At 35.5% G+C, this 15,829-nt stretch overlaps 1 protein-coding gene across 1 annotated transcript in view; it reads right to left on the bottom strand.

Annotated features, from left to right (window-relative positions):
* VPS50 (VPS50 subunit of EARP/GARPII complex) overlaps positions 1-15,829 on the bottom strand; it is a 76,516-nt gene that overhangs the window by 50,476 nt on the left and 10,211 nt on the right. The window contains exons 4-10 of the mRNA XM_035318715.1: positions 15,309-15,380; positions 11,788-11,841; positions 9,396-9,466; positions 8,694-8,811; positions 8,570-8,605; positions 5,903-5,985; positions 842-884 (exon numbers count right to left, since the gene is read on the bottom strand). Of these exons, the coding sequence (XP_035174606.1) occupies positions 842-884; positions 5,903-5,985; positions 8,570-8,605; positions 8,694-8,811; positions 9,396-9,466; positions 11,788-11,841; positions 15,309-15,380 (477 nt within the window). The remainder of the gene's footprint in view (positions 1-841; positions 885-5,902; positions 5,986-8,569; positions 8,606-8,693; positions 8,812-9,395; positions 9,467-11,787; positions 11,842-15,308; positions 15,381-15,829) is intronic.

Genomic DNA, 15,829 nt, shown 5'->3' with positions numbered 1-15,829 from the left:
CTAATCTGACTTTCCAAAGAGCAAATGATCAGAGAGAGTTGTAGAGAACTGCTCAAACAGCGAATTCAGTTTCCTGATATACGTTACATAAAGATTACATGCACTCCATATACATTATACATACCTACACTGTTAGACTTCTGACAAAAGCTTGCCAAGCTCCAGCTTAAAATCACTTACTAATGGAGTTAAGAGTTCCTTTTGTTCCTACTGTTCACAACTCCTTTTTTTTCCATCAATTTCCCGCAAGAAACCTACTATTTCATATTTATTTGCTTTTGTGATTCTATCTATCAACTTATACTAATGTTAGTTGTGTCTTTTCCAGCTATTCAAGTCCTACTTGCTATGTCTTAGCATTGGACCTCCCCAGCAGTTTCCAGTTTGCTGACCCCTAAAATTTCCAATGAAACTATCTTCTCTCGTGTAGATTATCCAAACCTACTGGCATGCTGCTCTTGGTTATTTTTCACAACTCTTTAGGACAAGTTAAAGAATTCACAGCAGCTCATGGACTGAAAGCCACTGTGTACATGCATCATGCAGGGAGCATACCTTTGCTCCAGTATTTCTAATATGACGTATCTATTTTATTGATGGCTTTACCACTTGAGTTGGCACAATTAGCAAGGTGGGATGATAGACTTGATACCATATCATAAAACATTTAAGTAGATTTCAGCACAAAAGGCTACATGAATAGCAACGACTACAGTATTACAAAGATTACATTTAAAGAAACATGCCCATTCAGTAATTGCTAATAGCAGTGCATTCTAGAAAGCTCTAATATCTAGAGGTTAACAACTATTATACACTAAACAAATATAATCATTCTTACCTCTATTTGTTCCAAAGTATCTTGCAGTTTTGAATTTAACTCGCTGTAAGAAAAAAAAAAAAAAAAAGAAAAAAAAAGTTTAAGAACAACCTACTGATCACGTTAACAGTGCTGTGTTCTTAACATTTCAAATTAAAGTATCTGTTACAGAAGCATATTATTCCAGCTATATAATGCAACAGTGTTAAGAGAACCCAGACAAGACTGCATCCTGCTGGGATTTACCCAAGTATTCAGAGATATTCCCAACCTCACAGAAACTTGTGCTCTAAACATTGATTCAGCACTCTGCTCTACTACAGTAATACAGAAACAAAAAGGTCAGGGCAGTCAAGTCCTTGCAAACTGTGGTATACACTGGTAAACTTTTGGGTAAACTTTTACCCATTGCTCATTGTATAGAAACACTACAGAAAAAAAGATTTATTTAGATTTCAAAGAAAAAAGTCAGAACTTAAGCTTACATAACTCTCAGAAAATCTTTTTAAGAACATCAGTTCACTTGTCTGAGCTGTACTTGGCATACAAAGATTAACAACAACAAAAAAAAAGCTACCATAAGAGAAACTATTTTGGACAAAGAAAGGCACAAGTGCTGCTCTCTAACAATTAGCTTTTAAAATTTTAGAATACCAGCCCAAAAAAATAAACAAAAAGTGGCTAATATGTTTTTGGTTTTGTTTGGGAGGGTCAAGAAAACAAAGAAATAGGCAGGATGTTCTCTTCAGCATAAGAAGCATTGAGTTCTGATGGGATAATCACCTTAGCTAATTTAAGACGACTTACTTCTGTACTCTGAATCTTTTCCTAAGGTGCCTACGTTAGCTATTAAAAGATGGATTCTAGCTTCCTTGTCTAGTTCTCCCCTCTTAAATGATATGCTGATCACCCCTCCTTTTTTAGTTCTGCTAGATAACCCGGATAGAGCACCTTCCAAAGAAAGGTTTACATAGAAAATAAAAATTAAAAGAGCTGGCACTGAACACTAAAATCAAGTAGCCACTAACTCTGTTGTTTATCCATACGTAACAAGCCTACAGACAGAAAAGCCTTCTTAACAATGTCATGTTACTTCATCGCCTGCTGGAGTTTAGGAGCATTTCCTATTACTCTAGTCCTTTTATCTAGCAAGAAGGGATTAGAACAAGAGTAAGAATCTTGCTCTATGCACAGAAACCCTCCTGTCCATCTTTAGAGCTAGGCACAGCACAGACCCCTGGGGTACAAAAAATCTTTTTGGTTTATATGTTGAAATTAACTGGTCTAAAACACAAAACACAGAAGCTGTTGACATCAGCAAAAAATGAGTTTATGTACAGGTAACCTTTGCAGAGACTGAACAAATCAAGCAACTGTACTGATATAAGCCCTATTAAAAACTCACAAATCCCCTAATAGTAACAGGTACCGCATAAACACGAGAGGGATTCTTCTCAAATAAATGTCATGAACACGCTGCTGCTTGGTAGCATTTACCTTTTCTAATTTCCTTAAAAATGCACATGGATTTTTCACCTCAGCCAGGCAACTGACATGCTCACACACACAAAGAACTTGCTCAACTAATGCAATGTAGGGCTGAAAAACTTCTTGGTCTCCTGAAACTGTTGCAGTTGACGACATTTGACTAATTTCAGCTGTATACGTGTACAGATCCTCATGAAAAATGTTTCCGCTATCCCACTATGCCTTACTACCACTGTCAGGCAAGCCTCAGTTTGTAACCACCTGCTAACATAGGAGGCAGATTAGGGACCAGAGCCCTCATGTCACAAAACCCAGCAAATATCCCAAGATCTGAGCCATTCCAGAAGGGTGTATGTTCTCTATCTCTTGAGAGAGGAATTCAAAAGACCTTGATCCACATGCAACACAACCCAGGTAAGGCCACCTACCTGTACTGTTGAGATAAAATTCTGTGACATCGCTGTCTTCCCAATGAAGCAAGAATTTTAAATACACACATTCACAGTTTATTTATTCAATGAGGCAAAGACGTATTCAAGTGTTTGACAGAATACATCCCACACTTATACCAACCAATCTTGGGGAAGGAGGTGCAATCATAAGATTTCATATGAAATGTAACTTTGATCAAGTATTGAACTGAAAATGTAGAAATGCAGTGTCCAGCTAAAATTGTCTATGTTTTCTAGGCCACAGTTACTAAGATAATGCTTGGACATAATGGCTACAAGATTATTATGAAAGCCCATCTACCATAATTGAGATTTTATGAATTAAATGAATGCCCTGAATTAAAAAACATATTAAAAGTATTTTTCACATCCTCATCCACAGAAGTCTGAATTAGCATATTTTTAGAAGGTACATCTCCTGTGATAAAATAGAAAGAACATTTAGACCCAAATGCAATAGACAGAGTGGTCCTATTATCTGGCACTACAGTTTTCTAAGGGTTTTTGAAGGGAGTCTACTCCCATCATAACTAATCAATGAGCAGAAGGCAGATGACTTTGATTTCTATTTATAAACAAAAATGAATCACATAATGCAAGCATGGAATGCAACACAAGCACTCATCTGCTACCTTAGGAGGAAGATAATGGAGAACAAAGGTAAAAAATAGTCCAGCCAACTATTTTAAAGGAGAATGAGCAGTCACTCTTAAACCCAAAGAGGTCAGGAAAGCTGCAGTGCTTGTCTCTTCAGACCACACACACAGCAAATTAATATATATATATGTATACATATATATACATACACACACACAGACACTTCATATACAGGTTTAAATCCCCTGCTGATTAATAAGAGCTACACTTAACTCCTACCACCACCTAGCAAGAAAAATCTGAAGGAATGCAGTGATTCTTGTCATGTGGACAAATGAAAGTGATACTGTGAAAATTTCATGGTAAGGTAGAGGTGATTACCTGCAGATCTTTATGAGAGTTAAGTATGCTTTAAATGTCAGCGCTTGTCTGAATTCTTGATTTTCTACTTTTCTGACTTGTTGAGTTTCTACTGTGGTCCCAAACAAAAATGCAAAAAATCTAGTCTAATCCCAGCTAGCAGGATGTTAATCCATACAATACATATTCTTTGGGATTTCAGGAAGTCAAATAGTGCACAATGATGAAACTATATGCTCTGAGGCTGAGATTTACTGTTTGAAATGTCCTACTCTCACAATCCAAACAAAAACAAGTTCAGAAAAAAACAATCTCAGAATAAAGAAGCAGCCCTGATTTTTCTGTCATCATTCTTTCTTTCAACAAACTGTCTTCCTGGATGCAAGTATATCCTTTTGAGTGCAACAACAAAGTAAATCCTCACAACTATTTGTCACGTATCTTGTCAGTATGCTAACAGATTTAAAATAGTATGAATTTTGCAGTTAAATATTCCAAATGGCAAAAATATGAACTGTTAATTTAAGTTCAAAATTTTGCTATAGTGAACATAGTGCAGTGGAATTTAAAAGCTGCAATAAAAGCTTGAAGTGATTCAGAATTAAACTAAACTTTTTATATAATTTACATAAAACAAAACTTAACTTAAAGAAACTAGGCAAATAAGCTAAATCTCAAAAGCACATGTTTTTGCAGATGAGTACTCTGAAGAGCCAAAGAAATCAAGCTGCCTTTTCAAGCTGAATAAATTTTCTTTTCCAAAAGAAGAAAAATGCAGGAGATACACAGAATAGATTAGACAAGCCATAGAGCATCAAAAAGAACAATACTAAGGAGAGCTTCCTGAACTACGAAGACACTATAGATGACACCCAGGTGTGGAAGACTCTATAGAATGTAGAGTCAAGCAGAGCAAAAGTTGTTCACGAGTCATCTTGCATTTTGACAACCTAATTGTTAAGTACTGAGGGAAACCATGAAGCCACTTCTCATTCAAATAAATAAATAATATTTTTCATTTGCCACTATATATGGAAGGTATTCAAAATTGTAGAAGGTTGTGGTTTTTTTTGTTGTTGTTTTGTTTTTTTTTTTTTGGGGGGGGGTAAAAGAGAGGAGTTGTATTAAGTAATGTAGGCTAATTTTGGCTATATAGTCTATTTATATCCATGTAGAAGTTTTATGGAACTAAAAAGAAAACAAAAAGGAGCTTTTCAATGTGATACTTCAAAACAGAGAGAAGCTTATTTCCAGTCAGAATTTCTAACTTCATACACTTTTTAGTTGCATCTTCAGATCCTTAAACAACCATACCTCAAAAGCAGACCTAAACTGAAATCAATCATTATGGGTAATTATTCTGTAATTGCAACAAACCATGCATTTATAGGACAGAAGGAGAAAGAGTGTATATATTCAGAGATTTTGGTCCTGCTAAGTCAAGGAGCATTCTGGCAGGAGTTCAAACAGTATCAGAATTTCACCTATAAATTTAAAACTCTAAAAATAACACCAAAAGGAAATCCAGATAATCTAATTATCTTCTCCATAGATGAAATATCAAAAATCACCTTATTTTTCTCCTTTATTTTCCTATCTGTTATGATTTTGAACTTGATGTTCACCCAATTCTTCTTTTATTGCATAAAAAACAATGGAAAACATCAAGTCTTTTTAAGCTAGAAACTGCAGATATGTGAATTAGTTCTGGTTCTGAAAGCAATTTCTCCATGACAGCATGAAGCTCTGTACTTGCTAATTTCATCACCAAGAATCAGGTTGAGCTACCCTTCCAAAACAATCTCGCTGAAGGCAAAAAAATCCAGAATATAAGATTCCTTATTAAAAATTAGCCCAAGTGTCTCTAAGCTGCAGATTGTAGCACAGTCCTAACTCAGTCTTAGCTGAAACTTTACCTGCCAACTTTCTACCACAGTTCCAAAACAATGGCACAGACCAGGAAGAGATTATATAGTGTTAAGATTGTGAAGACTAAGTAGCAGTGGGATGGGGACATGACACTGCTGAGGATGTTTATGCTTTTATAAATGCCTTGACTTTACTTTTCTAAGCAGAAAGTTAAATTTAAATCAAAATTGAACTAGAGAATCAGAATTAATCATCACTGTTTTATACTATTTACAAATACCATCCGGAAGCTGAGATCAGCACAATGTCACCTCACCTTATACAACTGTAGTGTTTGAAAGTGCTGGCAGCTTTCTGGCATTCCAAGCACAGTTGAATAGCTCCTGGATAGTCCTCTTCCTTGGGATAAAATAGAATAGAAAGCTAATTTGACTTCTGAAGCAAACACCACAACACCCATTTTTGTTTACACGCTTATGTATAAACACAAAGAACAAAATACTTCACCTCTTACATCTGTACAGTATCAAGTTGGAGAAAACTATTGAGGGTCTATTGCAGAAATTAATTTACAGCAATTTAGAGTTATAAACAGGCAACTTGTTAGCAAGATCCAAAAACACTGCATGTATTACATTATCTTATGCAAATGACTTGTTTGTTTACTCACAGATTCATACAAAACATAGCAGAAGGCTCTTCTTACAAAACAACATTTTCCCAGCTAATTTTCAAACCTTTGTTAATGCAATATGATCTATTTGTGAGCAGGTAAGTTCAGGCACTAGTAAGCTGCAGCCATAATTTACAAAACCAACAAAGAGACAATAGAGACACACCAATATTAAGCACAAATAAACACATTCTATTTACTTTGACATATTTGATAACTAATTAGTAATGAATTTAAAACAAATGGTTCACAGAAGTCCCCAGGACAAAAAAAAATACTTTGGGGAGCAAAAAAAACAAACATACATAATTTATAAGAAGAATTTCAAATAGACAGAAAAAATCAGTCAGAGAGTACGTGAAGATGCCAGGACAAAACCAAAACAAAACCACACACAAGAACATACAACCACAAGATCTCATCAACAGTGTCTTGGCTATAATTATTATTTTTGTATCCTATTAGATACGAGGCCATTAGATGAGTTCCTTTTCCTTGAAGAAAGGGAAATCCCCTTCAGTAGCCAAAAGCTTTCATTTTTCTCCTAATTACATTCATTATATTATGTGCTTCAGAGGGCTCAAATGCAAAGCTGCTAATGAATTTTCAAATTCATTCACTGAAGAGCAAAAACACATGAGCAATTTATATTTAGCTATTACTGTAAGGAAGTTTCTCAAATAAAACTGTTTTTAACAGCAACATTCTAATGTAGATAAAGTTTAGCTATTAAAAAAAAAAAAGCTTTATCCACTATATGATAATAAAACAATACACTGGCTTAAAATGATTGCTGCAATTACAGCTCTTTGCATCTTTCTCCATTGGAAACCTGGCATTTGCTCCATTAAGTCTACCAGGGCTGTAAAGCAGCAAGTTCCATGCTCTCATCTCCTCATCACAAATTGCAAAGCCTGCCTGTGTTACACATACTAACATTACTAACATATTGCAGATGTTGCTCACCCCTTTCTGTTTCTGTCACCCCTGTTTTAGTTGGGAACCCCACCTAAATGTTCATCTCTATGGCTACTATGCATATTTTATATATGTGTGTCTATATATACGAATGTATAAAACTGGTATATTCCAACCTATTAACTTCCTCTCAGAGTAAAGACAATAAAATTGCTAATGTCTGGGATACAGCATTTGGGAGAAGACAGTCAACACAGCTCTAAAACTCCAGTTAGCCAGAAAGGGCAGTTTTAGCAGGTAAATGTTTAAAGATCACTGACAAATCTGACATTAGGGTCTGTGTGAAGATGCAACACCCACACCTCTCTGTCAAGACAACTCCTACCAGCAGTGAAGATCTGATTTCCTGTGCAATACAACACAGCACAGAAATAAAAAGCTAATAAAAAGCTAATAAGAACCTAAGCTTAGTGAGCAGAAAATAACATTGGTGCAGCCTCAGGTGAATTAATACATTCTTGCTTGATAAAGAGTAAGAAAGTGTGAGACAAGGTGTATTACCCAAGATGGAATTAAAGCATCTTAAGAGTTAAAATTAGTCAGATTCGATCTCACAATTTAGCAACTGGGGATTATCATAATGACGTTCTATCCAGCATCAGCTAAAAATAATCGGCAAGCTACCAAGTCAAATTTGTTATACAACATGATCAAAATATAGTTGTCAATAAACTCTTCAATCTGACTTTCATACAATTTAAACACCTTAAGACAAGATCTTATTTTTGCCCTGCATAGTATCTACTACATTTTAGGCAGTATATATACACACTTTAACAGCAGAATTTTCAGCTTCATAGCCTGTGTGCTACAACATTTTCTGCAACTGCCTATTAAAAAGCCAAGCCACTAAATAAGGAGAGAAGGTCCCCCACTTCAAAATAAAATTCTAAGTAGGAAGGCCATATAAATGTGTAAAAATAAATAAAGCAGTAGAAGTACTTTATCCAGACTAGGTATATCAAGAATCAGCTAAACCTCACTTTCTTTTTTAATTCCAAATATCAAGCTAAAGCCAGAAAAGGAGTATAAGCAGAGGTGTAGAGAGCAGAGTGAAGACAGAACCCTCACTCAACTAACTCAAGCCTACGTTCTGAAACTAAGTTCTGAAGGATTGAGTCTTTGATAGAAAATACTGCTCTGTCCCCCTCCATAGAGGGTATCTAATTTGGTATGAAGTATTTCTCACAACATTTAAAACAAGAACAAAAATACTATTTCACAACAAACAAATCTTAGCCTGTTCATAAAATGAAGGAAGGAAGGGACAAAATTAAGATGACTGACAGAAATAGAATAGCCTCAAGATACAATAGTCTGGAAGGGACTTACCTCTAGCATCTCACTTAAGCGTACATCAGTTCTTTGCTAAAAAGAGAAAGAAAATAGTTATAACTACAAAGAAATTAAAAAAAAAAAAACATTCTGATATTGACTGAAAAAAATCTTTACATACCAGTGTTTTTATTGTTCTCAGAGACTTTAGCAGTCCAATAAGCAACTGTCGTTTCCTTTGATTTGCAAGAAGTCCCAAACTAGTTTGTGTGAATCCCTCCTTTGCAATATTCAGGTGTCTGTAGAAGTTAACAATGAACAGGACAATCTTCCATAATATATAACATAAGGCTTATTTCAAATAAACGCTAGCATGCACATCATCGTACATGCTAGAAAATAAAATTGTAAGCATTGTTAGGGAAACACTGAGACTGAGATGACCGCATGTTTTAGTTTAAGCCGGCAGGCAGCTAAGCACCACACAGTCCTCCGCTCTTCCCACCACCTCCCCTAGTGGCATGGGGTCTCCCCCATGAATTAGGGGGAGGGAAGTAAAAGTTTGTGGGTTGAGATAAAAGTTTAATAAGACAGAAAAGAAAGAGAAATAATAATAATAATAGTAATATATACAAAGCAAGTGATGCACAGTACAATAGCTCACCACCCGCTGACCAATGCCCAGCCCATCCCCAGGCTGTGGTTCCCCCCACCATGGCCAGCCACCCCTAATTGTTCAGCATAACTCCACTTGGTGTGGGACATCCCCTTGGCCAGCACATAAACAGGAAATATTATCAGCAAGTGATCTCCTGGGTTCACAAATGTCTTCTTAAATCCCTTTTTCCCCTTTTCAATTTCTGCCATTATTTAAGCAAGATACCTTCGTCCATTTGCGCAAATAACAGCCGCTAATTGAAGACCAGTCTGTAATGATGTAACACGTTCAAGTTCCTGCAGAGAGACAACAGGTTAAGTAAACATACAAGTTAAAGTTCTGCTACCTACAAGTGAAGACTAGCAATTAGAAGGTTTATCTTGAGATGTTATAATGACTTTTTAGAGTTCCTTTATATATTACTTGCTTCATCGTTTTATATATGCTAAACACTGGTATGTAACATTAAAACAAGCCATCTTTTCAAATACAATTCTCCTTTGAAGAAAGATACTTGAAATACATTTTCATTGCCTTGAGAGCCTCTTCATTTATATACTCCACATGCAGCCAAAGAGTCTGTATATGATTAATAGAATACCCCACAGCATAATAATCAGGGACAGAAATACAGATTAATTTGCATTAATATGCCAAAGGGTAACAAGAACAAAACAAACAAAAAAAAAAAAACAAACCATGTTTCACATATCATTCACACATTTCACATTTTCTTGTTTAGAAACACTTGCATTCGAAAATTTGACTAAATGTCATTTCGTAATGAACGCTAATTGTATCCTGTTGAATTTCAGCTGAAAACTCTTCAGCACAAGCAACCTGAACTTAGCTTAATTTCGACTCCGTGAAGTGCCTAGCATAATCTCAACTCCATCCAAAAAAAAAAAGACATATTCCTTGTACATATTCCATGTACATATTCCATATTCCATGTACATATTCCTTTTGTTAAGAACAGCACTGCAGAACAGTGAGCATTCTCTCCACTCTTAAATTTGTGTTTTGTTTTTTTAAATACTGCTCATCATTTAAAAACATACTGAGTGCTTTCCATGGGAAAAAGGAAGACTTTCACTTTGAAAATTAAATTTATTGTCAAGATATGGCAAGTGGAAATTAGTTTAAAATTCAGTTCTGTTTAAGATCATCGCTTGGTCAGTCAGTCAAGAAAGATGTATCACACTCTCTCCAGCTGCTTAACCAAAATAGAAATGCAGTAATGGCTCATATGACAATGCTTTCTTCAGGATTCATAAAGTATGACCCATCATAACCAGGAAGATGCAGAACAACCTCAAAGAGATATTCTGAAAGACTGGAAAACTTCTTAATCTTTTGTATCATCACAGGTGCGTGGCTCTTGGCTAACATTATTTGACTAACACCAGAATACTACAACCTATAAAGTAGGCCTGGGGCAGTCACTCCCCTCAGCGTGTGTGCAAACGTGCCAGTCCCCCAGACATCAAGATGAGACCAGAAGAAAATAGCTGAAGTGTCAGCAGCCAATGCCCAAGACACTAAATTGTGAGCACTGGGAATGATTAATTCTCCAAAGCTGCTAAGCCAATTTTTTTGTTCTCTTCAGCAAGGTCCTAGTAGGGTCTTTCCAAGTTGAGGGCCTCTCACATACCTTTGTGATGGCAGACTTCTTATATTTTGCATATATTTGAGACAGTAAATAGAATTGGCCCAGTGTTTTGCCTTGGAGCTCAAGAAACAAGTACTGATGGGCTATCAGGGGAGCACACTAAAAAGGTTCTGCTATGTGAGATACTGTACACACACAGAATTATCCATCACAGGGTAATTCTCAGACTACTTTCAAAACAATCCTGAGTTTTCCTTCTGCAGTTTTCTCAGTGTCATTTCCTGATAAACCAGATTTAATAATAATAATTTTAAAAAAAAGATAAATCAAGTAAAACCAGACTGAGCTGACCACATGTATAGAGACATTATTAAAAAGCAAATGGGTAGAAAAAAAAGAAAAAAAAGACCTCTTCAGAGAATCATTATGATAGCAGTTCTTCCAGTTATGTTCTGGGAGGGAGGGGAGAGAAGCAGAATGTTGGCATGGTAGTAGCTAAAGCAATTCCACTTCATTTTGCTCTCAGGGGTCCTTGACATGTTAAGACTCCATTTCCAGCTCAGCGTTCTGATACTTTCCTCTCATGATTGAGTGAGATCAGCCCAAGATTTCTGGTTAAGTTCTCTTAAAAAAGATCATTGCTGTTTGATCTTGCGTATAAAAATCTGAAAACATTCCTAAGCACAGGTGCTCGAAAAACTCCTCTTTGAGTCCATTACAGGTACTGGTCAAGCATGTGAATTCATGTTTTCAGAAAACCATCTTAATATAGTCATATGTAGGAGCATTTAGCATCCTAAAGAGCCCCCAGGTTAAAGTACCCTTCATTTACCCTTTGGAGATACAGGTTTAGCTGGATCCTGGTTTAGCTAGGACAAGTAGTTCCAGCCAGGCACTAGCGTCTCTTCTAACCTATTACTATATTTAAGCCCAACTGAAACTAGAGCAGTATTATAAGGGGAGAAATTTGAGTGGTTTACTGTTAAAAAATTACAGTAGTCTTACCTCAACATATGCAGGCTGTTTTTCAAGAATCAAGTCTGCAACTTTCTTAGATACCTTAAAAACAAGAACACCAGAAGTGATACACAGCAATCTCAATAAAGTAGCCAGTCTCTATACTGAAGTTCTACAGTGCCTTTGTGATTCTGTCACTCCTGTAGTTTTCAAACTTATTAATAAATATGCCAGCCATAAGAAGTTAAAAACCCTAGAAATCACATGGATCATGAAAGAAAATGTTTATTTACAATCTCATTTAGGAATTAATGACCATTTTTAAATTAATCTCTTACTGCTCTGCATGTTAAAGAGCATGCTAGAATAAAAATAAGAATAGAACGTAACTACAACTGCTTACATTCTGTTTATGCTACTGCTAGAGCAGAAACATAAGTTAACCATCTACCACAGGAATCTAGGAAAGTCATGATGATGCTTACCTTTCAGACAGATACCATATTAAATAAAATCCATGCCAAAATGAATATTCACCCTGTGCATATTACACCATTTCTTTAGCTCTCAGAACATGCATATTTTAAAACTTTCTCCACTGTTCTGAACTAACAGTAAGTGGAACGCTCCTGAGGGCTCCTGCCTGTACTGAATTTAAGAATGAGCACTGTTGCTTTGATCAGTCTCTTGTGCACAAACACACACACACACACAAAAAAAAAGAAATCCAACATTAACAGTCATATGAATGCAAGCTTGAAAACAGCTTGTAAGTTTTGGTTGCTTGTTTATTTTTCAGCAGGTACTAGAGACATTTAAGAGGAAAAAGTTTCAAACATGGCGAAAATGTTATTGGTATTGCTCTATATTCTTCACAGGGACCAATACTTCCAGAAATGAAAATAAAGTAAAACTGGCTGTGACTGCCAATGCACTTGTGGGAAAGAGTGCTGAGGAGGATTTTTTGTTTTTGTTGGGTTTTGTTTTGTTTTACACACGGCAGATTTGTAAACTGCTTATTCAAACACAGTATGACCTTGGGATCTTCACAACACAGCATTCCTGTAACACTCACAATGGCTCCACCAGTTCCGTTCCCATCCTTTGTAAGAGCACCTACATGCAAATGGTCTTCAAGGGACTCTGATATTATCAACTGGCGGTCTACACATGGAGCACATGTCTAGCCACACCTTCCTTCTTTCACATTAAAAAATGGACAGGATCACCAAATGGTTTTAAACTTAGTTGTTCAATAAATAACACAGCTTGCTTTTGCAGGACAGCAAAAGAACTGCTCCTTGTGGGGTAGGAGCACAGGAAAAGATGTTATGAAGCCAAAAGCTACGTGAGTCTACATGATCTTGGGGCTCTCAAGAAGTTTTGCTCTATACACAGTCCACATCCTATGGAAATTTTCACTCCTTCTTTTCAATCTCTTCTATGATCTAGCCTTATATATGTGAAAACTTTACAAAAGGCATATACTTGTTACCCATTCACGCCTCTAGCACAAATCTAACAGCTTGATTCTTCACTGCTAAAGGGATTCATTAAGCAGTACACATTAATAAAAGACGATGCATTTCATTTTCACTTTTCACTATTTTTGTTGTCATTTCGCAAGTTCTTGATTACCTAATACCAATAAAAACCTAAACACTGTCAACCATCTGCCACAGCCATTTTTGTTGTTTGCTTGAACTTACTGATAGTACTTTTCTGAGCTTTCTCTTCTCTTTCTTTTGAATGAACCATCATATACCATGTTATTACATTCATTTCCATATTGTCCCCCTGCTTTTGGCAGCTTCTGTACTGCTGTGCTGTTTTATTTTTTAATTCTTAACCTTTGTAGTTCAGAAATGCAGCCAACTAGCAATGAATATGGCTGCTGAAAGCAGCTGCAATTATCAATGCATGCAAACTGCAATGTTTTTTGAGGGGATGAGAAAACAATTTTCTTTTTTCTAGCCACATTAGGAAAAAGTATTTTGTCTCCTGAACGAAAAAAATACAGCTGTATAGATCAGCCTATTAATTAAAATGAAGCCAAACAGATGTACAGCAAAAAGCTTCCTAATTCAAATTATTTGTACCCAGATGACTACTCAAATTGAAGCTGTCATGATACACGTATTAAATAAGTATTGATTGGCTTGGAATCTGTAAATGGAATTGAAAATTGTAATGGAATGGAGAAACTACAGAAAACATGGAGTCTTTGGTGAAACAAAGACATGACCAAAATCAGCAGTGCAAAAGCAGATGATATGAGCCAGTGAGAAGATCAGAGCTCTATTACAAATAATTCACTGTCATTTGAGTATTTTGTGCAATAGGAATTTAAAAGTTGGAATTCTCTCTAAATCACTATTGTAAATTCCTATGTCAGCTATAGATTCAGCCACTGAACTGAAAAATACAGTATTTATTCTATTTCAAAAGCAGACTTCTTGAGTACCGTATCTAATAGTTTAGAAAGACACATATGGGCCGTATTTCCTGGGAAATATGCTCAGTTCTCTCCTCTATTATTTGTCAGGTACACGTACTTTCCAGTTCACGTCTCAGAAGCAGCCATGCACTGAAACTACGCCCATGCTGTTTCCCACTGTGCATGCAGAATGGCCAAGACATTGATAACAGGTATTGGGATTATTCAGCATACCCCTACAAAGTTGACTCTCAGCCTTGAGTGTATTTGCTTGCTAAAACAGGTCACCACCAGATGTCCTCTTAAGCTCAGCACCTCTTGGTAATGAACATAGAATTTTCATTTGCCCAACTTCTCACTAATAGCTCATAAAATTTCACAGGTTTATTCTGGGAAAAAACATCTTTGGCCAAAAGAACTTGTTTGTTGTGTATTGTTATTGGTTCAATATTTTCTGATGTACATTTCATCCATTTAAAGATGTGAGTTAGGATTAATACTGTTATTTGCAGGTACTCTCCAAATGCCAGCTAATACATTAATTTCCTGTTCATCTTTCAGAGAAAAAAAAAAAAAAAAAAAATATTTAATGTATTAAAAAAAGCCTGAAAAGTAACAAATACCTTTCAGGAGCTGCAGCTCTGATTCCCCCATAAATTACAGATATTACTCATTATTTCACTTCATAAGTATATAGCAGTACTCAGTAGAAACACTTGGGGACAACTAAAAAAAAAAATAAACCAGCAAATGAAAAACAAGGTAAAAATACGGACTATAAAGAAAGAGGTTAGTTTTACTTTAAACATTTTATGTTTTACATTCCCAAAGGTCTCTCAAAAAAGGGATTCTACAGCACTATTAAGTGCTGTGTTGAGCATTTTATTTCTTCCAATATATTGGAAAAACTGAACTAAAAATAAAGTTTCTTTATAAAAAGCCCATTTGATCATTTTTACAATACTTATCACTTATATTTATACGATTTTCCATTACAAAAGCACACAACAATATTAAAGCAAAAAATGTTTGTTTTTTTTTGAAAAAGTAAAAAACATTTTCACTTCAACCTACAGTTATAGACAATTAAAAAAAAAACCTATCTGACAGTGTAATAAACACCTTTACTTACAGCAGCTTGCTGTTGTTTTAATTTGTCTCTGTACTCTTCCAGTTCTTGAAGACTAAGTACTGGAGGAAGCCTCTGAATGTGAACAACAAATAAAATTCAGTGAGAAGTTAAAGTACATAAAATACATATGTAGTATTCGCTAACCAATTATTTTAATTAAAGAAACATTCTTACTGCTTCTGCAATCTAATTTGCATTCAAATAATGGATACTGCAATTAATCAGTGTTAAAAAGCATATCATAATTTCCTCAAAGTTACCCCATTTTAAAACATACATGTACATACACAAGCCCCTAGTCATTGAAACTATTCATTTCTCAGTCCATTAATTCCATCTGTTTAAAAAAATACCCCAAATATAGAATAGACATTTCTTCCTCCAATTATTTGGACTTTTTCATAGTAGTTTAAAGTTCTAAGTATATGTTAGCACATCAGGCCTGATATTAATTCTATCACGTTAAAATAAGAGACTCTATACTAATACCATAGGTTGGAAGCTCCATACTACTGCAAGAA

The sequence above is a fragment of the Oxyura jamaicensis genome, chromosome 2 (genome assembly GCF_011077185.1).
Source record: "Oxyura jamaicensis isolate SHBP4307 breed ruddy duck chromosome 2, BPBGC_Ojam_1.0, whole genome shotgun sequence".
NCBI lineage: Eukaryota > Metazoa > Chordata > Aves > Anseriformes > Anatidae > Oxyura > Oxyura jamaicensis.
The sequence above is the reverse complement of the archived record's forward strand: the minus strand, read 5'-3'. Positions and strand labels throughout refer to the sequence as shown.